Here is a 24,303-nt window from a genome sequence, read left to right on the forward strand (position 1 = left end):
TATGGTAGCTGGCTTGTATGACTTAAGGTGTTGGAACTTCACTTGAGACATCATTTCTTACCGTATCTTACATAGAACACTAGTTCTGAAGGATATCAAAATGTTATTTGAAAATAAAAGTACTTTACTCAAATAAGTTTGAAGTAAATGAGGATAAGAGTTTTTGTTTTGTCTTAATTGGACATTGGGCATTTGGCGGTTAGACTCACCAAGGGAAAGGAGATACAGCCTATAGCAGTGTTTTTCAACTTCCGGTTTACCAGAAATTTTGTGCCGGTCCGTGAAAGAGTTAACTTCCCTGGTGTTGTATAAAGATAATAGACTCAATGATATTACTTGAATTCGCTTAGGCTCAGGGTGATTTCTGCCTTGGTGGCCCCCAAAATAATTCTCCTATTTTTTACCAGTCTCCCAAGAATAGAAAGGTTGAAAACCACTGGCCTACAGTGCTTTCCAAGTTTTCCTGAATATGAAACCCCTGTCTGGAGGAGCACCACCTGGTCTTAGTGTTCCAGGGAACACACTCTGAGAAACACAGACTTGTAGGTATGAGAAAGTAAAAAAAAAATGAATGTTTTTTTATCGTTATGAGCATGGTGGAGGGACAAAGAGATGGTGGAGAAGATCCAGCTGCTTAAAATATCTGGCCACAAAGCAACGTATGTGACTTCTGTTTTATTTCACTGATGATAGCTAGTCACAAAGCTGTGTTTCAATACCTGGAGTCAGGGACAGTGTTGTCTCTGCCTGATGGCTACTTTCCCCTTTGAACTCCCCATTATGGGACATGGAATACAAATTTTGATGGACAGCTGTCTCTGTCATGGGGTCTGAAAGAAAGTCTCCTGCTTTGGCTGGAGAGAGAACTGGAAGAGTCTGGATATGCAGGCTAACACACTAGAGTCCCAAGGGTTGTTCTTGGGAATTCTTTCCTCTTACGTGCCAGAGTGTATCGGTAAGCTTAGTCACGTTTTGACCTGGTAACAAACTTCCCCAAATTCTTAGTGGCTTAGTTTTTGTTCATGCTCAAGGTTTATGTGCATGTTCATGATATTGAGTTCTCCTTTGCACCACGTTGCCTTTACTCCAGGGAGGCTACTCTTTGAGAAATTGCTGGCTTGTGATTGAAGAAAAAGAGAGCATGGGAGAACCACACAATATATTTTAAAGCTATTGTAAGGAGGGACATATTTCTTCTACTCAACTTTAATGACCCACATAAGTGATTGGGGTCAACAGGATGATATTGACAATTCTCTCACTGGGAGGGAAGTCAAAAGTTGCAGGCCAAGCCTGGTATCAATGAAGTAGGAAAGTATCTCCTAGGGAGAAGACACATTTTGGACAATAATTTTTTTGAAAACAATCTAATATATCTTACAGGGGAACCAGAATTCCCACTCTTTGAAGTTAGCGTACTGAGAGGTCCCATGGAATTTCCAACCAATTTCAAGGTAGAGTCACACCTTCTGTTGTTGGCAGCAACTCATTAAATAGGGGATTGGATTTCCAGTCTTATGAATGTCAAGAGTAATGCCCTGCTCACCTGGGGCTGCTCTCAGCACCCCTGGAGTCCTGTGTCCAATACTCTCTGGAGGACAGTACCCTTGATAAGAAAAAGGATCCCAAATCCTGGCTTGTGGAGCTGAGGGGAGAGTCTGTACAACATAGGGTATATAAGTGTGTGTGTTGGGAGGAGAGGATAGCAAATCTTTAAAAACTATGAGGTAGGAAAGAGATGTGGTTTATGTTTTTTTCCTTTCCTGGAAACATCATCTCTTTACTCATCTTCACTTCACTCAACAGAAATCCGTCTCAGCATCCTGGAGTGAGCACTGCTGTCTTCTCCTCCAGAAAGCTCTCACTAATCCACTCATGTGAAGACATTTACTCCTCTTTGTGCCCTCCTTATTCCCAGGGAAAATCTCAGAATACATGCTCATCACACACAGATTATTACTATTACTGATATTATTATTATTTTAGTGAGAGACAGATAGGAAGGGAGAGAGATGAGAAACATCAACTCATAGTTGTGGCACTTTAATTGTTCACTGACTGGTTTCTTATACGTGCTTTGACTGGAGGGCTCCAGCATAGCCAGTGACCCCTTGCACAAGCCAGTGACCTTGGGCTTCAAGTCAGAGACCTTAGGCTTCAAGCCAGAGACCTTGGGCTCAGCCAGTGACTTTGGGCTTCAAGCCAATGACCTTTGGGCTCAAGCTAGTGACCATGGGGTCATGTCTATGATCCCATGCTCAAGCTGGTAACCTTGGTGTTTTAAACCTGGGTCCTCAGCATCCCAGGTCAATGTTCTATCCACTGTGCCACCACCCGGTCAGGCCAGACAATTATTTATTTAGTTGCTCTTATGGGCTGAATTGTCTTCCCACATAAAAGATATGTTTGAGTCCTAATTCCCAGCACCTCTAAAATGTCATTGTGGTGGCCTTTAATTAAGACTGGTGTCCTTATAAATACAGGGGAATTTGGACACAAGGAGACAGACATGCACACAAGGAGAGCACAAGATGAAGGCAGAGAACAGGGTGATGCATCTACAAGCCAAGGAATACCAAAGATTGCCAACAAACTTCATGAAGCTAGGGAACAGGCATGGGACAGATACTCCTCACAGTCCAAGGAACCAACCATTGAGACATCTTGATTTGGGACTTCTAGTCTCCAGAACTATGAAACAGTACACAAAAGATTTCTGTTGTTTAAGCCACCCAGTATGTGGCAATTGGTTATAGCAGCCCTAGCAAACTAGTACACTTAATTACACATCTGTTCCCTCAACATCTTTCCCTTTTCTGAGCCCTCTTCCCAATTCAAGTCAGTTCTGGAGGAAAGTTTTCTTTCTCTTTCTCCTTTTCCTTTCCTTCCCTTCCTTCCTTCCTTCCTTCCTTCCTTCCTTCCTTCCTTCCTTCCTTCCTTCCTTCCTTCCTTCCTTCCTTCCTTCCTTTCTTTCTTTCTTTCTTTCTTTCTTTCTTTCTTTCTTTCTTTCTTTCTTTCTTTCTCTCTCAATTTTCTTTCTTCCTTCTCCCTCCTTCTTTTTGTTCCTTTTCTTTCTCTTTTTTCTTCCTTTCTTTTTTTCTTTTCTCTTTCTTTTCTTCTCTCTCTCTCTTTTTCTTTCTCTTTCCTTTTTTCTACCCCTGATGCCTAGAAGGTCCAGGGTTAGTACAGTAGATACTGTAATTATTGATCAAAATTTATATTCTCTTACCCACAAGGGAGAGTAGAAAGTGGATTAAAAGAGAGACCAACTTTAGCAGACCAAACTGGAGCTGAACCTGTCTGGAGAGGAAAGATGACGAGTAGTAAGGTTTGCATCTCTGAACGTGTTCAAACATAGGAAGGCTGAAAGAGCTCCTGCTTAAGGCTGGTTCTATGAGAATGTTGAGAAATAGCTTTGCCAGTTGGGATCTTCCAGGAATTGGCTTACTGATTGGTATTTTGTAATTCCCAGGAGACTAGACTTGGGTAGCAGTCGAAGACTGTGTGGGAGAGCAGGATGTGTGTTTTGATTCAGGGCCTGGTACAAGGTGTTGACTGCTTTCCATCAGATCAGTCTTTGTCAGGGCTCAATCTGCTTGTGAATTATTCTGGAATCCATTCCTGGCAGAGCCATCTGTTCACAGTTGTCCTACCATCTGACCATTTGCCCTCTGTCAACCTCCTTGCCCTAGGTACACCCACTGCCAATTAGAGCCCACCCATTATCCAACCTGGATAAACTAAGTCTGGGAGAGACTGGACAGGAGAGACAGGAGGAGCAGGGAGACCTTTCAACACACTGACATTCAGGGCCAAGATATGTCTGGGGGAGGTCCCAGCGAAGCCTTCACAGAGAACTTGGGGAGACAGCATGTGGCCGAGTCAGAGCCATATTGTGCCCCAGACAGTCTGATGGCTCCACAAATAATATTGATGCCTTTTGTTTGGAAACTCTTTGTGGAGGTTTCCCGTTTTTCAACAAGCCACGCTGAATGCTTGGCCTCCCCCAAGCCACTTTGCCTTTTGCACGGTCCTTGGGCCAACTGTGCAGGCAGATGAAGGTCCCTGAATGCTAATGAGGGGGACGGCTGGCATTCCTGAGGCACCCGACTCTGGGAACCCTGCCTTTGTTACTAAGGAGCTGTTGGAACTGTAGCTGAAAGGCTCTGACAAGAGTGGGGAGCGCGGAGAGCTAGAGAAGAAAGGCGAGCATTTGTTTTCAGAGCTCCACAGTTCTCTGGCCAGCTCCAAAGCTGTCCAAGTTCTGATCCCAATTAGAATATCAAACCCCGTTATTGTTTCTCTTAATGATCTTGGGAAATTCCTTTGAAGAGTCAGTGAGCACTTAGTGAACCTTCTGGATGGCGTGATCTGTACAGTTGTGCTTCTGCTTGTGTAAACAGGCCACGCCAGGCACCCTGAAAACACCCTTTATTACAGTCCCCCGAAGGCGGTCATGAGACTGGAAGAACTAGAAGAGGGTAAAAGCTGTTGAGTTTTCAAAGTATTTATGTGGGAGCTCCGTTCGCCAGACGTTCTCCAGGTGTCCACTTGCTGGTGAACCTGGGCTCTGTGACGGGGACGAGGACGAGGAAGACCTTGGTGCTCGTTTGCAGTAACCTTGAGACTTGCCGGGGAGACAGACCACACATACTAAAGAGAAATCTGGGGATGATTTGCTCTTACTGTGATCTGGAGACAGAGGTGAATTTAATGGCAGCCACACTGGGCACACGCCCGGGGCCCCAACTTCTGAAGGGCCCACACAAAACCCCAACTTTACACTTTTTTCTAATGACAAGGGGCCTAATATTTTCTTCTGTGCCTGGGGCCTCAACCCACCTTAATCTGCCTCTGCCTGGAGAGCACTGTTGAACTTGAAGTGTGCACTGGATTCTAATCCTGCCTTAGTCACTCACAAGCTCTAAGTCCTTCAGCAAGTACATTTACCACCTTAAGCCTCAGCTTCTCTTCTATACAATGGGCCTGGTAATACCAGTCTAGCAGGGTGACAGTGAAGAGTAAGTGCAGGTGAGAGAGCAAAAACAGGAGTGTGGAGGATATGAGTTCTGCCCTCCAGGACCCCACTATCAGTGAGCCCACCGTTGGCTTGGAAGGCATCTGTACTTCAAAAAGGCAATGAACAATTTGGCCTACTGGATAAGGTAAATCAAAATGCTGTAGAAGAATAAAGTACTAGGCCATTTCCCCCATATAACACCTATCTACTAGTGCTAGGCAATTTGCAAGTGTTATCTTCTTCAACACAAAGGACTATGTGATAGGCAGTGAATTGCTCAGCATCACACATCTGGGAAAGCACCTGCCCAGCTAGTGAGTGAGACTCAGCCTCTGTTGTCAGCACCATTTTTATTTTCAGAGCTGGAGGCTGCCAAACAGTTGGGGCAGACACAGTTGGCACCTTATCTCCAGGGTGTACTGCACACTGACACTCACTTAGAAAGGTTTGGCTAGAAGAAGGTGGTCAAGACCATGGACATCAGACATCCTCACAAGGACACAGCCATGGGGAGTATACAGAACACCACTGATCTGAGACAAAAAAAATAGAGAGAGGAGTAGCAGATTTTCTCATAAGCAAGCCATGGAGACCTCCTAGCATAGAGGTCATACCAATATTTTCAGGTGTGATGACCTCGTGGCATTTTCCCCTTTGTGCCCAGTGGTTTGCCTCACAGCCAGATCTCATTTAGCCTCTACGTTGTCAACTTGATGTTTTAATAAGCTTTTCTTTACAACTTTAGTTGAATTTTATGTCTTTAAATGTTTACTCTGAGAAAAACTAACCAGTATGTACTTCTGCAGTGTGCAAGCCTTGCACACGCGCACGCACACAGGTCTTGGGTGAAGTAGTGGAGAATCCCAGACAGGAGAGGACCCAGGAACAATGGGCACTTGGTTCTAGAAGGCAGATAGATCTCAAAATTTGTTTTTGCTGTGGCAGAAACCCCACCTCCGTATATCATCTCACACAGACTGTTGTTCAGCTTCCTGGCGCTCAGCAGCTCAGGGAAGGGACACAAGGAAGGTCCATTAGGGTTTACAACACCCCCCTCCCCTCATAAAGATAGGATTACTCCCTTTTACAGATGAAAAAACTAAAGACCAGTGAGATTAAACATCTCTCCAAGGCTATCACCTACCAATTGTCAGAGCTGGATTTTGGCTAGTGTTAAAGCAGCATCTTTTTTTACTCTCTGTTGAAGTGCGGGTGGTGGTGGTGGTCATGGGGGTGGGGACAGTGACTGTGGATTCAGATCAGGCCATGGCTGACCCACTTCTAAACGTATTCACTCAGCTAGCCCTACAGAAGTACAGAGTATGCACAGCCTGTGTTGACATGGCTCTGGGGACACCTCTCATGCTATGTGGATGGGGTCCCCTGCAGTCATTTGACTTGGTGGGTGCAGAAGGCTCTCTTCTGTCAGGGCCTTCCTTCACCTCAATTCCCTTTCGTACCCACAGAGAAGTAGGATATAGCAGGATAGTCTGAGGTATCACGCGACCAGTGCTTTCCAAAATGCCCTGTTCCTCCGGCCAATTATCAACAGGCACAACCCAGCAACTTTCTGACTTTTCACCCCCTTGAGCCTCTGTTTCTCCATCTGTGAAATGGAGCTGTGAAAACTGCCTCATTGAGTTGAGAGAGTTGCATTAAACAAGGTATGTCAAGTTCCTGAAATATAGTAGTTAACTCTGCATACTGAATTGTTTTCTCTAACATTCTGATTTTCCTCATTTGGTAATTTCTTTTTTTTTTTTTTTTTTTTTTTTTTATCTTTCTGAAGCTGGAAATGGGGAGAGACAGTCAGACAGACTCCCGCATGCGCCCGACCGGGATCCACCCGGCATGCCCACCAGGGGGCGACGCTCTGCTCAGATACTCTGCCCCTCTGGAGCGTTGCTCTGCTGAGACCAGAGCCACTCGAGCGCCTGGGGCAGAGGCCAAGGAGCCATCCCCAGCGCCCGGGCCATCTTTGCTCCAATGGAGCCTAGCTGTGGGAGGGGAAGAGAGAGACAGAGAGGAAGGAGAGGGGGAGGGGTGGAGAAGCAGATGGGTGCTTCTCCTGTGTGCCCTGGCCAGGAATCGAACCCAGACCCCTGCACGCCAGGCCGACGCTCTACCACTGAGCCAACCGGCCAGGGCCCATTTGGTAATTTTTTAGCATGAGGAAGTCACATCGGTTGGCTTAAAGGCAGCTAGCTGGTCCAAGAGTTGTAGAATGTTAGAGAGGTGATTGGTCTGCCTCAAGAGGCATTTCCCTGGGCAACTCAAGGGTTATAAAACTAAAGGAGGTTAGACCAGAGGGCCCTGATAGATAATTTATATTAGTGGATCCCAATTAATGTGTTCTTAAGGTTTTGATCAAAAAATTTTATGAGACACCCCGCTATACAAAATGGGTAAAAAATAATGCTCAGAGAACTTTCTGTTTGCTTTTTGCCTTGAACATAACTCCTTCCTGCTGTCACTCATACAAATGTAAAAACCAAGATCCAGGTCACTCAGCATTAAGGGTGGTCCTGGGAACACATTTATAGCTGACACCCTGGACTAGTGTTCATTCATGAGCTCATGTGGCCTGTGTGGTGTGCTGCATGTGTAAGGGTGTGTTGTGTGGAAGGTGCAAAGTGGGTGGTGGTGGGGTCTAAGGATAGAAGAACTGTGGAAACTGCTGGAAAGTTTGCTTGATTTCCCTGTCAAAAGAAGTAAAGAGGATGCTACCTATTTCTAGAATCCTTTGTCCTAGGAGTCCCTCCTCGAAACTTGTATCTATCTATCCAGTACTTTGGGCAAACATCCTAGGAGACAGTGTAACATTATCTAGTTTTGTACTAGAGAAAATATTGGGCTTGTTCAGAAAACCTCACTTGGAAATCTTCTTTTTCGTATTAAGATAATATATTGTTGATAGTTTTATTTTTCTTATAATGTGGATATCATTCCCAGAACAGTGTGACTAGAAGACAGGCTAACTTACTCATCCAACAATTTATTTAGGTTTATTATGCGACAGGCAATTTGAGGAATTGACAACATCTAGCATGTTTTTTTTTCTCTCCCTATGAAATTGCAAATTTTGCAAAAACACAGTATGATCAGCAATGTAGAAAAAATATGTAATATTCATAATAAGCTTTATTAGAATAGAAGGGGATTTTAAGAAATTGGATTCTTGCCACCTCTGAAGAGAAAACCTGGTTTTCTCAAATCTCTCTGAACTGTGTATGAACGCGCATCACAGCCAGAAACCAAGTCCAAGTCCAAAGCGTCGACATTAGCTGCCTCGGCCTCAACTCTGACAGTGCCTGCCTCCACCACCACATTCAGGCTGGGGAGGAACACGTGCCTGGGTAAAAAGGGAGATAAAGGGAACATCTGTTCTCACAATATGGGCTTGTTATCATAGCTCCTTTAAGTACTGGAGTGCTGGTTCCAAGAGCATATTTTCTCCCGAACAAAACCTCTTCAAGGCCTGGTCCATTTTCTGAGGGCTCAGGGACAGGTTGTAAATGAGATTGTAGTTGTGAATGAGGCGTCTGGCTCGTTCCTTCCCCAAGACTCCTGGTTGGGTTGGTGAAAAGTTTTTAAAAGAGGATGGAGGAAACCAGAAGAAAAAAAAAGTATTAGCTTGAATGACTTCAGAGTAAACATAATATGCTACTATTTTGAAACTTTAAGCATCTTAAAAATCAAGTGACACCCTAAAAAGATATTTCCAGTCCAGGTATGCATCAGATATGTCAGGAGGATTTGAGGGTGACTCTGGGAGAGGAGACGGGGATCCAATAAAACCCGTGACTAGAGTCTAAAGCAGTCTAAGCTTGTTCTTTGTTGCCATAAAAGTTTAAAAGCCATTTTTGAAACAGGTGGAGTCTACTAAAAATTTTTTTTTAATTGTTCTGGTTTATTTTATCTGTGAGGTATCTAAACATATTCCTAAATATGCAGGATTCAAACAGTGCATTTTTATGCAATTCTGGAAATGTGTCTACTGTGACTCCCTCCAGCTTGCTGTGTAATCACAGGTAAACTATGTAACTTCTTTTACCTCCGAGTCTAAGTCTGTCCAATAGAGATGGTCGTGTTTATCAATATAGGATGTACTCTAGCACCCATGTGTTATATATACCAGTGCCAATGTGTTTTCACGGTAAAGTTAGGTAGATTTCCATAGATAATGAAGAGTTTAGGTGTAGAACACAGCATCAGCCAAGATCAACAACTCATTCATATGCCCCTAATTGTGGAGTTACATATGTCAGATACTGTGTTTGGCAATATAAAGAATTTAGAAAAGTGGTTTGTTACCCCAGAAAGCTCCCGAACCAGTTGGAGCAAAAAAGATATGCAAAAAAATGAACTAAAGTGCAACAATAACAATAATGACTGATAATTATATTTAAAATTTGTTGTGTTTTAAGCACCCCGGCAAGCATTTTTTCAATAATAATTCATTTAGTCCTCATGAGAACCCATTTTATAGAGTGACAAACTGAGACATGAAGATGGTAAATCCCTTGCCAAAGGTTGCTCAAGTCCATGCATTAAATACCTCCACTACATTATAGAATTAGAGAAAAGAGATTGTTTCTAGTCAGGCTCATATTGTTTACTCGATGTGTTCCTTGATTGTGAAGCTCTATGCTATGGAGTCAATGAGAAGATTTTATATATCTTTATAGGGATGAAAGATACAGTCCTTGCATCTTGCTTTACTACATTGCCATAGTTGTACAGATTGTAAAAATGATTGTAAAATTCTTTCTCAGAGAATTCAAAGGCAATCTCCTGGTAATTTTTAATTTTTTAATTTTTATTATTTTGTGTGTGACAGAGACAGAGAGAGGAACAGATAGGGACAGACAGACAGAAAGTGAGGGAGAGAGAGAGATGAGAAACATAAATTCTTCATTGCGGCTCCTTAGTCTCTTTAGTTGTTCATTGATTGCTTTCTCATATGTGCCTTCACCGGGGGAACTATAGCAGAGCGAGTGACCCCTTGCTCAAGCCAGTGACATTTGGGCTCAAGCCAACGACCATGGGATTATGTCTATGATCCCATGCTTAAACCAGCAACTCCATGCTCAAGCCAGATGAGCCCACACTCAAGCTGGTGACCTTAGGGTTTTGAACCTGGTCCTCTGCATCCCAGTCCAATGGCTCTATTCATTGTGCCACTGCCTGGTCAGGTATTCCCTGGTCATTTATTGAAAGCCACTCCCAGTCCATGAGAATTAGGTCTGGTGGATATCTGTCATCTCTGTTTAAGTTACTAAGCACTGTTCATATTTGAATGCCCAAGAACTGTTGAACAAGATTCTTCCTTTGGAACTTCTAATGAGTGTTCTTAACAGTGGGCTATGGAAAGGTAATTCTATTATGATCTATTCCTTTCGTGTCTGTCCTGTCCAGTTCTATACTATATTCCATCCCATCCTATGTATGTTTTTTTCTATTCTATTCTGATTTGTTTATTGTCTATCTCTTCTTACTAGAATGTTGGTCCTTTTCTCTGCAAACATCTCTCTTTGCTGTTGGCCAAGTGCATCTCTGCAGATGTCTGGACTGGGTGGCTGCCCTTGTTTGGGCCTGGATTTGATTGCTCAGGGTACTTTCTCATACCTTACCTTTGGAGTAAGTGTCTGACTGGGAAAACTACTTTTACCTTTTGAGCCTCAGTTTCCTCAAGTTCAAGGTAGGGATAATAAAACTGTACAATAATCAATGAAACAGTAAGTGCAGCAAAATGCCCAGAATTAGTAAGCACTCATTAATGCAGGTATTACTACGATAGGCTAATTATAATGATAATATCAACATCATTTAAAATATACAGATGTGTATTTTAATAAGAAGAAATTATTGCATCTATATACTTTAATTTATATTTAATTAAAAAATAAAAGAATGTTAAAAAGCATGTTTAGGAATCACTACTGGTGTGAGTGTGTGTGCAGAGGGGCATTTTCTACTATTTTCTAAGCTTTCCCATTGGTAGGGGATCCCTACTGTCAAACAAAAATCCATTGACTGGAACTTGTATCTGTCTAATTTCTTGTCATTAGAGGCTGCCCAGGGAAGCTGCATAAAATATCCTACACTCCGTCTAAGTGATGGAAAGCTCATCCTTCTCCCACCAGAAACAAAATGAAAGAAGTAAAAGGAAGAACTTCTTTAACATCCATTTCATTTTATGGTTCACAGAGAACTTTCAGGTCTCATGTGATCCTTTCTCAAATTTGGGAGTCTATTTTATTAGTATCAGTTCTCTTTTACGGAAGAGGAAAGAGGCTCACAGACTATAAGTGACTGGCTTTTAGGATTCAGAAATTGGTAATGTCTGGACTTGAATCTAGGCCTTTCAGTAAAAACAAACAAAGCAGTAGGTGAAACCTCATGGTTTCTCTGATATGTCGTGGGAGTTTGATGTAGTGGGAAGTCCAATAGATTGGGGTTGGAATTATGGCTCAACTACTACTTGAGCTTGGCTTTCTCCTCAGTAAAGAAGGACACGCGCCCTGGCCGGTTGGCTCAGCGGTAGAGCGTCGGCCTAGCGTGCGGAGAACCCGGGTTCGATTCCCGGCCAGGGCACATAGGAGAAGCGCCCATTTGCTTCTCCACCCCTCCGCCGCGCTTTCCTCTCTGCCTCTCTCTTCCCCTCCCGCAGCCAAGGCTCCATTGGAGCAAAGATGGCCCGGGCGCTGGGCATGGCTCTGTGGCCTCTGCCTCAGGCGCTAGAGTGGCTCTGGTCGCAATATGGCGACGCCCAGGATGGGCAGAGCATCGCCCCCTGGGGGGCAGAGCACCGCCCCTGGTGGGCGTGCCGGGTGGATCCCGGTCGGGCGCATGCGGGAGTCTGTCTGACTGTCTATCCCCGTTTCCAGCTTCAGAAAAATGAAAAAAAAAAAAAAAAAAAAAAAAAGGACACGCATCCCGGCAGCATGCGGTTGATGTGAGGAGTTAGCGATGCTATGCATTGTCAAGTCCAGACCCATGCGGAGAATGGCCTTGAGGGCTCTCTTTGCATTCTGCCACCTTGAACTCTAAAATACTTTTCATCTAGCCTTCAGTTCACTGGGAAGATTCCAAATCTATCATTCATCCAAACATTTATCTCAATGACCCTTCTCTCTTTAGAAAACATGACCAGTTATTCGGTCATTCCTTATTCCTTCTCCTCAAGGATATTTGCTTGACAACCCCCATTAGAGAATAAACACAAAGTAGGTTCCCAGAAATGCTAACTTGATGATGGATGGTCTGCCTTCATCCTGGATGAAGAACACCCTGGCCTACATATTTCCGTGCACATAATAAAGAACAGTGATTCATCAGTGGGCAAAGTAGGTATCATCTGCTCAGTGTCTAGAATGGAGCTGTGGTGGTCCGCTAAATACTGTGGTCAATAAACCAACAAAATGACTTCAGTTAATTCTCTTTCCTTATTAAGGATGGTTATAGATGTTCCCAGATCTGGCTGACACATTCTTTGGCTGTTGGGGAACTAATGAATTTCATAGAAACAGAGAAAACAGGCATAAATAGAGAAGAGGCCATGAGAAAGGCATTTCGGATCTGCCGGAATCTGCCTCCAAAGTCAACAAAACTCCATTTTTCCTCAGAACAGTTCAGAAGTATGAGAAAGGTCCCGGTCTTTGGGGAGTCTCTTAACAACTAAGTTTATGATCCATCATCCATCACTGTAAATCAGCATGGGTTTCTTTAAAGATGTCTTTTATTTCTACTCAGTTTTTTGTTTTAATTCATTTAATTTTTGTGTGTAACCTCCTCACTCATCACCACTCTCCCAGTACTGGTACGGCTACCTAGACTCACGATTATTTCAATAACCTTCTTATCTCCTGTTCTCCAGTATCTTCCCCAAGCTGCCTATCTCAGTTGTCATTGTATTCCCCTCTGGCTGAAACTTTGGTGAACATTGGGTAGAGAATGAAGCCCCAGGCTAGCCCTCAGAAGTCACAATAGGGTCTCAATTTCACTCTCCAACCAACATGAACTCCAGTTTTTTCTCACTTACTCCCCCCCCCCCCACGCATTCCTGCCTTTTTCTAATATTTGCAGAAGATGGTTTCAAACTTGGAATGCTCCACCAAGTATCCAAGGTCTATCTCTCCACAGTCCATAGGCTAATCGCAGGCTCTTTTGCACAGAGCCCTGAGTACCCCCGCTCACATTAGACGATGAGCTTTTTTCTCTCTCTCTCTTTTCTTTGGACTCTTTAACTCTTCTTTGTGTATTTAATTATAATACTTTACTATCTGCTGTCTTTTCTCCTTTTTTTTTTAAATTTTTTTATTTATTCATTTTAGAGAGGAGAGGGAGAGAGAGAGAGAGAGAGAGAGAGAGAGAGAGAGAGAGAGGAGAGACAGAGAGAGAGAAGGGGTTTGGAGCTGGAAGCATCAACTCCCATATGTGCCTTGACCAGGCAAGCCCAGGGTTTCGAACTGGCGACCTCAGCATTTCCAGGCTGATGCTTTATCCACTGCGCCACCACAGGTCAGGCAGTCTATCTGCTGTCTTAAAAAAAAAAGATTGGTATTGAACTATTGCTAATCCGTGTCTTACCTATTTACCTAAAAGCTCTTTGAGGCCAGAGACGCGTCTTTTTCTTTCTTGTTTCCCTCCTGGTCCCGCCTCTAGCACAATGCTGGGCTCATAAAAGAGGTTTAACAAATGATTTTCTTATTCAACTAAATAAATTTTCATTTGAAATTTTAATTTTTTCCTCTCATTGTGTATAATTATTAAAAATCCTTGGGTATTATAGGGTAGTTAGATTTCATGTGGTCTATATTTAATTTGCTGTGGAAATTCTAAACAAAATGAAACCAAAACAAAAACACACAGAGAAAACAAAAAGACAAGCATTGCTATTGTTGTATAATTACTTCTAGAGAGGACTAATGTGTATTCTTTCTCTTTGAAAAAATTACTTTCGGTTTTATTGAAATATAACAGTGTGTGAGTTTAAGCTGTACATGTGATGATTGGATACGTGTGTGTATATTGTGGTAAATGTTTACCACAATAAGGTTAGTTAAAACATCCTTCACTACACAGAATTGCCATTTTGTTGTTGTTGTAATTGTTATGGTGAGAGCATTAAGCTCTACTTTCTTGCCAAGTTTCAAGTCTACGACACAGTTTTGTTAACTGGTCATCAGACTGCACATTAGGTCCTTGCAGCTTTTCTGTCTTAAAATTGCAACTTTGTACCGTCTTACCAACTTCTCCCCATTTCCTTTAGCAATCACAATTCTACTCTCCATTTTTTTAAGATTCCACATATAATACAGTAACTCCTCAGGAACCATAGTATGTGATTCGATTCAACAGTTTTTGTCCATGTGTCTCTGTGTATGTTCCGTCCCTTCCATTCCCCAATCTCTGAGTTCCGACACTCATCCTCTCCCACTAGGACATTGCAGTGGCCTCCTTTCTCCTTTCCTGCTTTCATTTTCTCCTTTCTTCATTCACAGCCATCAAGGATCTTTCTGAAATACAACTTTATCTTCCACGCCCCTGCTTAGAAAATCTCAGCGCTACTCACTGTCTTTGAAGTAAGTCCAGATTCCCTGGTCCAGCATCTAAGAGCTTCTTAGATATAGTGGCATCCCATGTCTCCACATTTATCACTTAATATTCTGCTTTAAAATTTTATTGTTTTATTTTATTTTTAAATTATTTATTTTTATTTTTAAATTACAGTGGCCCTTCAATTAATATTCTTCTGAATAACCCCTATGTTCTATACAAACCAAACTCCTTGCATCGAGCTTTAGACATAACACTTTGCTTGGCAAACCTGAACCTCTGCCAGAAAGAGCCCTCTATTTCATTCCTTCATATACAAACTGCATTTTATCTTCAATGATTCATTTCACATTACGGTCCATTTTCTGACCATCTTATGAGGAAGGAATTCTCCTTTCTTTGAGTGCCCACATAGCACACTCTTGTATTTACCACCTTCCATCTTGGATTTAATTATTTATGTACATTCATTTATTCATTTATGTATTGCTTCAAAAATATGTTAAACAGAATTGTGCAAGGTGCTGGGTATAAAAAAGAAATGTAGTCTACTGGTGACTTAGTAGTAAGCCCTTAGATTTAAAAAAATCAAGAATGATAAAGAATGTTAAAGAACTCCGAGAGGCCAGGTTAATATTTGCCTAGAACTGTCTGGAGAAATGAGACAGGTCTCAGAGAAATAGAGCTTGAGTTCTAACATAATATATTTAGGGATTAGTTAGCCAGGTGGACAAGATAGGGAGTTGTCAGGGTGTGGCGTAGGTAGAAAAGAGGGAAATGGCTCAGATTAAGGGTATAGAGATTAAAAAGGCAAGCCTGAGGAGAAAGCAAGACAAGTGTGAGGAAGGCAAGTTATTCCTTTTGACTGGGTAAGATATTTTGATAGAAGAACAATTGAAGGAGAAGAGACTCTTCAGGTGGACAGAGACCAGATTTTGCCTTGCTAAGAAGTTTGGAGTTCAGCCTGTTAGCAGGCACACGGAAGTATTTCAGTTACGGGAATGAGACTGGATTGTGGGTTAGACTCAGGTAGTAGAATAGAAGAAGGATCAGAGACAGAAAGAAACTGTAAGCCACCCAGTGGAAGATCTCCACCTGGTGGGGCATTCATTCATGTCTGATTCATCTTTGTATTTCTTGACTGTGCTCAGCACAGTGCCAGGCACACGGTCCATATACAAATTGTACTTGTTAATAAGTGAAAGAAAATGTGTTCACTTTCAGACTAGAACATGACGAGAAAGGTCTATCAGCTGTAAGCTTCCCACACTTCACCTGTATTACTCAGATCACACAGGTAGAGGGCATTCTCTAGCTTCCTGAACCTGTCAGTCCTTGTCTCACATTCTTCTGACTTGTTCTTCTTCATCGCTGGGCTCACAAAAGGCTGTGAGAGCGGCGTGATCATCAAAGAGCTCAGGGGATCTCTGGGAGTTGAAGACTCGGCAGGAAGGTTTTTTGGCTGCTGCTCCTCTTCTGGAGATTTCTACCAAAACAACACAAGCATCTCACTGGCAACACATTCACCACCCAGAGCTCCTCCAGTCTTTTGGCCAAAGATGAGGCCATACGACTAGTAAGATTTATTGCAAGTTCTGGCTTTGTAAGGCTAGGAGGACAAGTTTCAATCCTCGGTGCCATAGGACCGTATCTGCCAAGTCCTGTTGGATATAAACTACTATATTGAGTTCTTTTTTTTTTTTAAAGGGAAAGGGTAGAATTATGGCTTTTATTCAGTTTGCATTTCTGATTTTCACAAAGCGAAGTTTTTGTAACTAGCTGAGACTTCTCATGATGTTCTACTCAGTTTCATGTTTGTGGTATTCCCCAGGGTATGGGCATCAGGAAATGCTTCTGACTTCTTGATGGGGAAAAACTCTGGGTAATGAATATGAGTTTTCTGACAAAGAGTGATTGAAACAATAGTGATATTACCTTAGCCTAGTGGGCTCATTATAACAGACCATAATCACCTGTAGGTCTGTCTGTCCTATTCATCTAACAAAGGAAGCTGAGGCCCAGAGAGTGGAAGTGACTTACTAAGATCATATAGTGAATGATAGACACAAAACTAGAACAATGGTGTAAGGTTATGTCTAGCTCATCTTGATATCATAATCCCATGTTCAGTACAAAATAAAGATGATTTTTTTTTTTAATAAATAGACTACCAAGTCCCAGCAGGGTCATATATGACATTATGTCAACATGTAGAGAAAGTGGGTATCTATGGTTTGGTTTGATTTGCCCAACACCACTTTTCCAGAAACTGCTGCTCTCTCTAAACTGATATGTGTCTAAGTACAGGACTGAGCATCTAATGCAAAATGGGTCAATAAACACTGCCCAGTGAATTAGAAAGTATTCGTGAAAGACAGAGAGATTGACAGAGAACATTCTGTGTGAGAAGTAAGTACTCTATCAGGTTTTCACTGTGTATGGGAAATGAGAAAAAGCTAGTCTGATATATATATATCAGAGAGAGAAGAGAGATATGAAGCTGACAGCAGAGAAGAGAATGGATATAGGAAGTTATTCTGTTTTATTCTTTTATTATTAAGTGAGAGGCAGGGAGGCAGAGACAGACTCCCACATGCATCCTGACTGGGATCCACCCAGCAAGCCCCTACCAGATGATACTCTTTCCAGTTGGGCCACAGCTCTGTTGCTCAGCAACTGAGCTATTTTAGCACCTGAGGTGGAGGCCATGGAGCCATCCTCAGTGCCTAGGGCCAAGTTTGCTCAAACTATGGCTGCGGGAGGGGAAGAGAGAAAAGATAGATAGATGATAGATAGATAGATAGATAGATAGATAGATAGATAGATAGATAGATAGATAGAAGCAGATGATTGCTTCTTCTGTGTGCCCAGACTGGGAACTGGATGCAGGACTTCCACATGCTGGGCTGACACTCCACCGCTGAGCCAACCAGTCAGGGCCAATATAGGAAGTAATGATGCAATTCAAGTACGTACCTGATTTTAGTTCACTGTTAACATTTCTATCATTAGGTAGCATAAGATGCTTCTCTATCTTTCCAATAAATTGTGTTGGTAGAGTTGGTTCTCTTAGCTGCAACCCAAATAATCTTAACTAATTCACCATAGAATTATGCCTCTAACTTTTGTTAGAGGCATACCATCAGTGCTTGCTCCATCTTTTAAATTCCTCAGTTTTTTCTGATTTTGTACTTTTGTCTTAAACTTCTCACATATAAACTATGAAAATCCTATACCTCTAAAGAATTTCAGCAATGAAAAGCCAAGTTTTGAATTTGTTAACAAACATGTGTATAGAATCATTTTATTTGAAATAACAGAATGCTATGTGAAGTTGTACCTGTATGGATGACCAGCAACCAGTACATTTTAAGAGATTAATATAAAAACATTTCACTTTGATAAAATTGATTTTGGGAAAAGCCAAAAAATTCATAAAGGAAATAGATTAGTGAGACTTACACTTGTTAGAGCTTTGGGCTACTTCAAAAATTTGAAGGAAGCTTTATATTATCTACCTTGGTAAGTGCATATTTGCATATAGTTCAGTGGATATTTAGAGACTTCAAAGAGATCCTTGGATGCAAAAAACCGATTTTTAATAACTCTATTTCTTCATGATAGTTCAAGGTTCTGTTTGCCCAATCAAGACTAGGCAAGGGGATATTTGTATGGACCTAAATTAACCCTTTGAGTAGTGAGTGTTTTTCATGCTCGCTGACCCCTGAGAGTGAGTTGCTTTTTTTTTTTTTTTCAAAAAATGAAATTAGTTCCAGTTACGGTTTTTATAATTTTATAATTTTACTAACTTAAAATTATGTTTGTTTGATAACCAATTTATGGAAACAAGAAGAACATATATCAATATTTGCCTTTTTATAATGCTGCCTTACACATTTTTAAAATAAAAATTTTTGTTATCTCATGTCTGTAAATGAACATTTGTCCTACTCAAAGGGTTAAGCTAACTTACTCGCTCACTGACACACCTTATACTGTTTTGGTCCCATTTCATTCCAGTGAAGTCCAAATTCTTTGCTTGGCACATAAGACCATACAAGTTCTTCTTATTTCCTTTCAGTTCTACTTATACATGATTTTCTCCAGCCACATGAAACCAGAAAAAAAAAGAGGCTGTTTTATGCCTTATACATGGTGTGTGTTCCTTCTTGCCATCTATGCGTTGATTGGTTAGGCTCCTCCTCCTTATATTGCAAGGCCCAAACCATATTTCACTTCTTGTGGGAAGCCTTTCCTGGCAGCCCCAGGCTGGGCAAGGGGCAATTCTTTTTTCTTTTTTCTTTTTTCTTTTCTTTTTTTTCTTTTTTGAGGAGGCAATGACGGGCATTTCTTTATTGTAAAAGCAACATGTATTTGGTTTTAAAAATTCAAACAACACAGTTTTGTGTGTAGAAGGCACAATTCTCAGTTCATAACTCGGCCATATAGAAATTATAGCTTTCCAGAATAATATATTTTCTGCCTTCATTATGAGCAAGGGGCAATTCTTTAAAGCTCCTTTACCCAACACAGCACTTACTACAGGCTACTGTAATAGTCGTTAGAGTACCTCTCCCCTGTACCAGGGATCTGGTGACTGAGCCTGTGACATAGTCATTCACATGTCTTCAAGGTCTGGTTAGTGCTCACTCATAGTTGGTCCTCAAGCCATGTTCACTGACTGGATAAGTGGCTGAATGGATGATTTTCTCCTGGGGCAATAGAAAAGTTGCTTTGCTAAACCTCTGCTTCACTTTCCCTTTCTGAAAAGTGGGTCAATAAATGCTGTTTAGACAGGATCATGAGAAGAACCAATTATTGCAGAAACGCAGCAAAAGCCTCCAACATGAGGCAACATAAAAGAGCAAAGTATATATTTTTTTATTCTTATTCATAACAGACTTAACACTCAAGGAGAAAAGCATTTGCTGTTGTTTCTTGCATGGCAAGTGGCTTGCCAAAATGGATACTATTTTTCTAAAATATTTCAAAGTGTGAACTGCATGAAGAGGCCTTCCGTCATTTTGAGATGAATTATGTTCTAATCCGGGCATTTAAAAAACAACAACAACAGAAAAAACTCAGGCTGGTTTTCAATTCTGTCTGCATCTTCCCCTGGCAAAGTGCTGGGAATATTAAAACAGATTTTAACTGCTTGCCAGATTTTTTTTTTTTGAAGCAAAGAAAGAACCCATTATATTTTAAAACGTGATGTCTGGTGAAAAGGTCTCCCTCAGTTTCTGGAGGCTGTATTGAAGTTGTTAAAATAGGTGTCCTAACGACCCTGTGTTTTGATGGCAGTGGGTGGATTGGTCACAGGCTTTGGAAGGACACCTGTACACGTGCTACAAGTTCAGTGTCCTGGGGCAGATGGCAAGCCTGTCACCAAGTAGTAATGAGGCCTCTGTATGCATACCAGCTGGGACAGGGACCAACCCACACTCCAGAAGTTCTTCTGCTTCCCTTGTCAAAGTCAAAGACAGTCTGACATCAAGGCACTGGGTGGAAATAAAACACCTGGAAGCGAGGGCCCCACCAGGGCTCCGCCCAGCCTCCGAGACTAGAAGGTGAAGGGTCGGTGAAGCCCTTCCCCAAGCTCTGCAGACCAGGTGCATACCATATGTTCATTTTGGCCTTGAGACATCACAGGAACTTCAGCCTGCACTGAAGTGGCAGAGGTTTCCTTTCTTTTCTTTCCTGGACAAGAAAAAAAAAAAGTGGAAGGGTTTACTTTAGTCTCTTCATTTCAAGGCATACACACATACCTCCAGGCAAAGAAGATGTCAAGGTTCTGCTACATGGTTGGCACCATGTTAGGAGGTGAGGATACACCAGGGGGTAAGAAAGGTCTGATTCTTGGCCTGATGGAGCATTCAAAGGAGAGGCAGATGCTAAATAATTGCTTGAAATGATCACTTAATTACAAACTATTCTAAACACAACAAAGGAAAATGTAAAAATATTTAAACTTATTTAAATGTGTGGGAATGGTAGAGAATCAAAGGAGGCTTCTTGGAGGAAGTGACATGTAAACTAGGGGACCTGAAGGATGAGTGGGAGTTTCCAGGCAAAGGTGGTACTGTGGTGCACATGGAGCAGAGAGTTCCAGATAAGCACAGACAACAGCCTGTAGAACAACTGCCCTGAATCAGGAGGGCTTTTACAGTCTGGGGAGTGGGAAGGGGCCTCTTTCTGTGGTCCTGTCACTTAACAGAGAAGCAGGCACTTCTGCTCCTCTCTGCACATAGGTGTGTGCCTTAAGATTCAGGTAATAAAAACTTTCATCTTCTCCTTTTTTTTGCTCCTTTCAGTGGTCAGAGTCCTGTGCAGGAAGGGGTGTGAACAGCATCCTTAACCCAGGGATTCTACAGTCCAGGTACAACTTGCTTGGGTGGTTGTCTTCATGAATAGAAGAAATTTCTTTAGGATGCAGGAAAAAGACATGAAGACCTTCTGCTAAATCCTCCAAGGCTTATTGTGGGTATCACTCATTCATCACTCCATACCTTACATCAGACTGGTGACTCATTTGTTTAACAAATCTGTGTGATGACCACATAGCACAGATTTCTGGGTGCTTCAGCGTCAATATTTCACGCATGATTCAAATATGCCATTAAGAAATACATATTGCTTCTAAGTTGGGTTTCACTATTTTCAATAAAAATGGTTCAATCAATACGTTTTAAATGAAAGGTAGAGGGCAGCAGTGTACTGTAGTGGTGGAGAGTAGAGGCTCTGAAGCCAGATGCCTTGGGTTGGAGTCCTGACTCCTTTCTGTATTGGCTGCCTGACCTTGGGCAAGTGAATTGTCCTCTTTGTGTCTCAGTTTCCACCTCTGTGAAATGGGGATAAATGCCACCTATAGGTTGTTGTGAGGATTAAACGAACTAGAAAATGTAAAGCAAATACTGGGAGCACAGCAAGTGCTTAATAAATGTTAACTAATAAAGTTACATATGTGAGGATGTTTATATAAATAAATTCATCTTATCCGATTAAAAAGCCCTTTGTTAGACTTTTAACACTGTACCTGCAAATCCTTATGAATCTTCCCCCTCAATTTCTTGATGGAGAAAACAATGAGATGTCTTAATCTCTGAAGCCCCAGGTGCCCAGGGTTAGAATAAAGATTCAATGCATGCTTGTTGACTACATGAATAACCATGTGCCTTACTAAATACATAGTTCTGTGTTTCTCCAATTCCTTTTCAGGCCCCAGAAGAGAAGGAATTTTCTCTGTATTTCTTTATCCTCTTACACCTAACCCAGATGCTATACAGAGTAAAACTTAATAGATGCTAATGAGGATCATGATGACGACCAGTTAGGGAAGCCACTTCCAGGCAGGTCTAATTTAATCTGCTGAAAACTTAAATTGTCATGGGAACCCATTATCACCTAGCAATGGCCCCTGCTTACTTCACCCAGAACGTGAAAGAAAGTGCTCTGTTTCCTGTAAGTGAAAAAAAGGTTCCAATTGCTCTGAATCGTAGAGTTGGAGAGTTGAAGGGAATCCAGAAACAGTATATAGAATAAGGGCAAAAGATGAATGTTGGTGTCAGACCTGAATGCTAATTCTGCTTCTTCCCTTAACAAGTTTTCAGATTTTAACTCTGTTATTTGTGAAAAGGGAATGCTATTAGCAATTTGCGTGTTGTGGGGATTTAAAAAAATGGCCTTAACACAGGGAAAGCTGCTCAATACAGGATTTATTATTTGTTGTTGTGTTATTATAATTTTATGTCCTTAAGCAAATCTAGGTTCCCTAGGACTTAACCTTAACTATGATGTGCCTGGCATTTTTATGAGCACTGTTCATATGCATCATCCCTTTTAGTAGAAGATCTGGAATCTAGACTCTGTCCTCATTCAGTTTCTCTTCACTCGCTGCACTTCTGTGAAAGTTCTGTTAGGAGCAAATATAGGCTAGTAGCCTGCCTGGTCTCCTTTCAGCTTCCCGGTCTCCTTCCTAATACCTATAAGCATATAAAAAGGTAATAATCTGCAAGGGGAAAAATTGTTTGAGAAACCCCAAGGTGGAGCCATTTTCTTTTCTTTCTAACACAGCAGGAAGGATAAATAATAACCATCTGTTTAGTCTGCCAGTCGAAGACTTGCATTGGAGGAAATAAGCCACGCTGGCTTCTAGAGATTTCCAGGTTTCTGAAGCGCCAGGTTTTTCTGGGCTTTCAATGGATTCTGATAGTTACACAGCCAGTGCTCCCCTTCTTCCCTCCTGCCGCCTACCACTAACGACTCGAAATCAGTGATCTTCAGTCCTGGCTGCTCATGTGCTCAGACCTGGGGAGCTTTAAAAATGACCAATGCCTAGGCTTCTCCGCAGACCAATTAAAGCAGAATTTCTAGGGGTGACAAAACAGCTCAGGACTTCTAAAGCATCCTCTAGGTAATTTTAAAGTGAAGTCAGGGTAGATAACAACTGATTTAAATAATGGCTTCTGACCTCATTGGACCTATTGAATGAAGTTTTTGTGAAAGGGAAACTAATATATTTCAAATATCTAATATATGCCAGAAATTACCTGCATGGTTGTTTTTTGCATGTTTTTTTTTCTCTCTAAAGAATAACCCTGTAAGGTAGGAATTATCTCCATTTGACAGATGAGAAAACTGAGACAATGAAAGTTTCAGTTTCCTGCTTATGATAACAGAGTAGACCAGTGGTTTACAAACTTTTTGAAGTCGGAGAACATTTAAAATCCTACAAATAATTGTAGGTGCACTATATACAAATTTCTGAGAAATATGTTATAATAAGTCAAATACAGTGTGTCTGTAAAGACATGGTGCACTTTTGACTGGTCACAGGAAAGCAACAAAAGACGATAGAAATGTGAAATCTGCACCAAATAAAAGGAAAACTCTCCCAGTTTTATACCTCTTCAGTGCAGTTCAATGTGGGCTCACGCTCAGATTTTTTAGGGCTCCTTAGGTAGCTATCCCGTATAGCCTCTACAGACTCGTCACTGACTGATGGCCTACCAGAATGGGGTTTCTCCACCAAACTACCGGTTTCCTTCAACTGCTTATCCCACCGAGTAATGTTATTCCTATGTGGTGGCGCTTCGTTATAACGCGTCAATATTCACATTGCACTTTGGTCACGGATTCGAATTTAGCAAGCTGCAGAACACACTGAACTTTCCTCTGTACTGTCCACATCTCGACTGGCATGGCCGTGGGCTGCTCTGTTGTATACACGATGTTACATCATCATCTGCACATGCGCACATGCTGCCACATCATCCTACAAAAACTGGGAGGGTTTTCCTTTTATTTGGTGCAGATTTCACATTTCTATCATCTTTTATTGCTTTCCTGTGACCAGTCAAAAGTGCACCATGACTTTACGGACACACTGTCTTAAGAAAAAATATAAAATCCAAGCGTGCTTTTATGGTAATTAAACAAAATAAATATGACAAAATTAAATTTATTCTGTCATTAAAAAACATTTTATGTTACTTTTTTTATAGAGACAGAGAGAGAGGCAGAGAGAGGGTTAGATAGGGACAGACAGACAGGAACGGAAAGAGATGAGAAGCATCAATTATCAGTTTTTTATTGCGACACCTTAGTTGTTCATTGATTGCTTTCTCATATGTGCCTTGACTGTGGGCTCTCAGCAGACCAAGTAACCCCTTGCTCGAGCCAGCGACCTTGGGTCCAAGCTGGTGAGCTTTTGCTCAAACCAGATG

The 24,303-nt window shown here is 41.7% G+C and overlaps 1 protein-coding gene across 1 annotated transcript in view; it reads right to left on the reverse strand.

Moving 5' to 3' along the window:
• Positions 1–8,111: 8,111 nt before the first annotated feature.
• The window catches only part of C3H1orf87 (chromosome 3 C1orf87 homolog), a 72,248-nt gene continuing 56,056 nt past the window's right edge, over positions 8,112–24,303 (reverse strand). The window contains exons 9-11 of the mRNA XM_066372188.1: positions 20,199–20,278; positions 15,857–16,067; positions 8,112–8,587 (exon numbers count right to left, since the gene is read on the reverse strand). Coding sequence (XP_066228285.1) covers positions 8,427–8,587; positions 15,857–16,067; positions 20,199–20,278 — 452 coding nt within the window. The 3' untranslated portion in view covers positions 8,112–8,426. The remainder of the gene's footprint in view (positions 8,588–15,856; positions 16,068–20,198; positions 20,279–24,303) is intronic.

This window comes from Saccopteryx leptura, chromosome 3 (assembly GCF_036850995.1).
Source record: "Saccopteryx leptura isolate mSacLep1 chromosome 3, mSacLep1_pri_phased_curated, whole genome shotgun sequence".
In the NCBI taxonomy this organism is placed as follows: domain Eukaryota; kingdom Metazoa; phylum Chordata; class Mammalia; order Chiroptera; family Emballonuridae; genus Saccopteryx; species Saccopteryx leptura.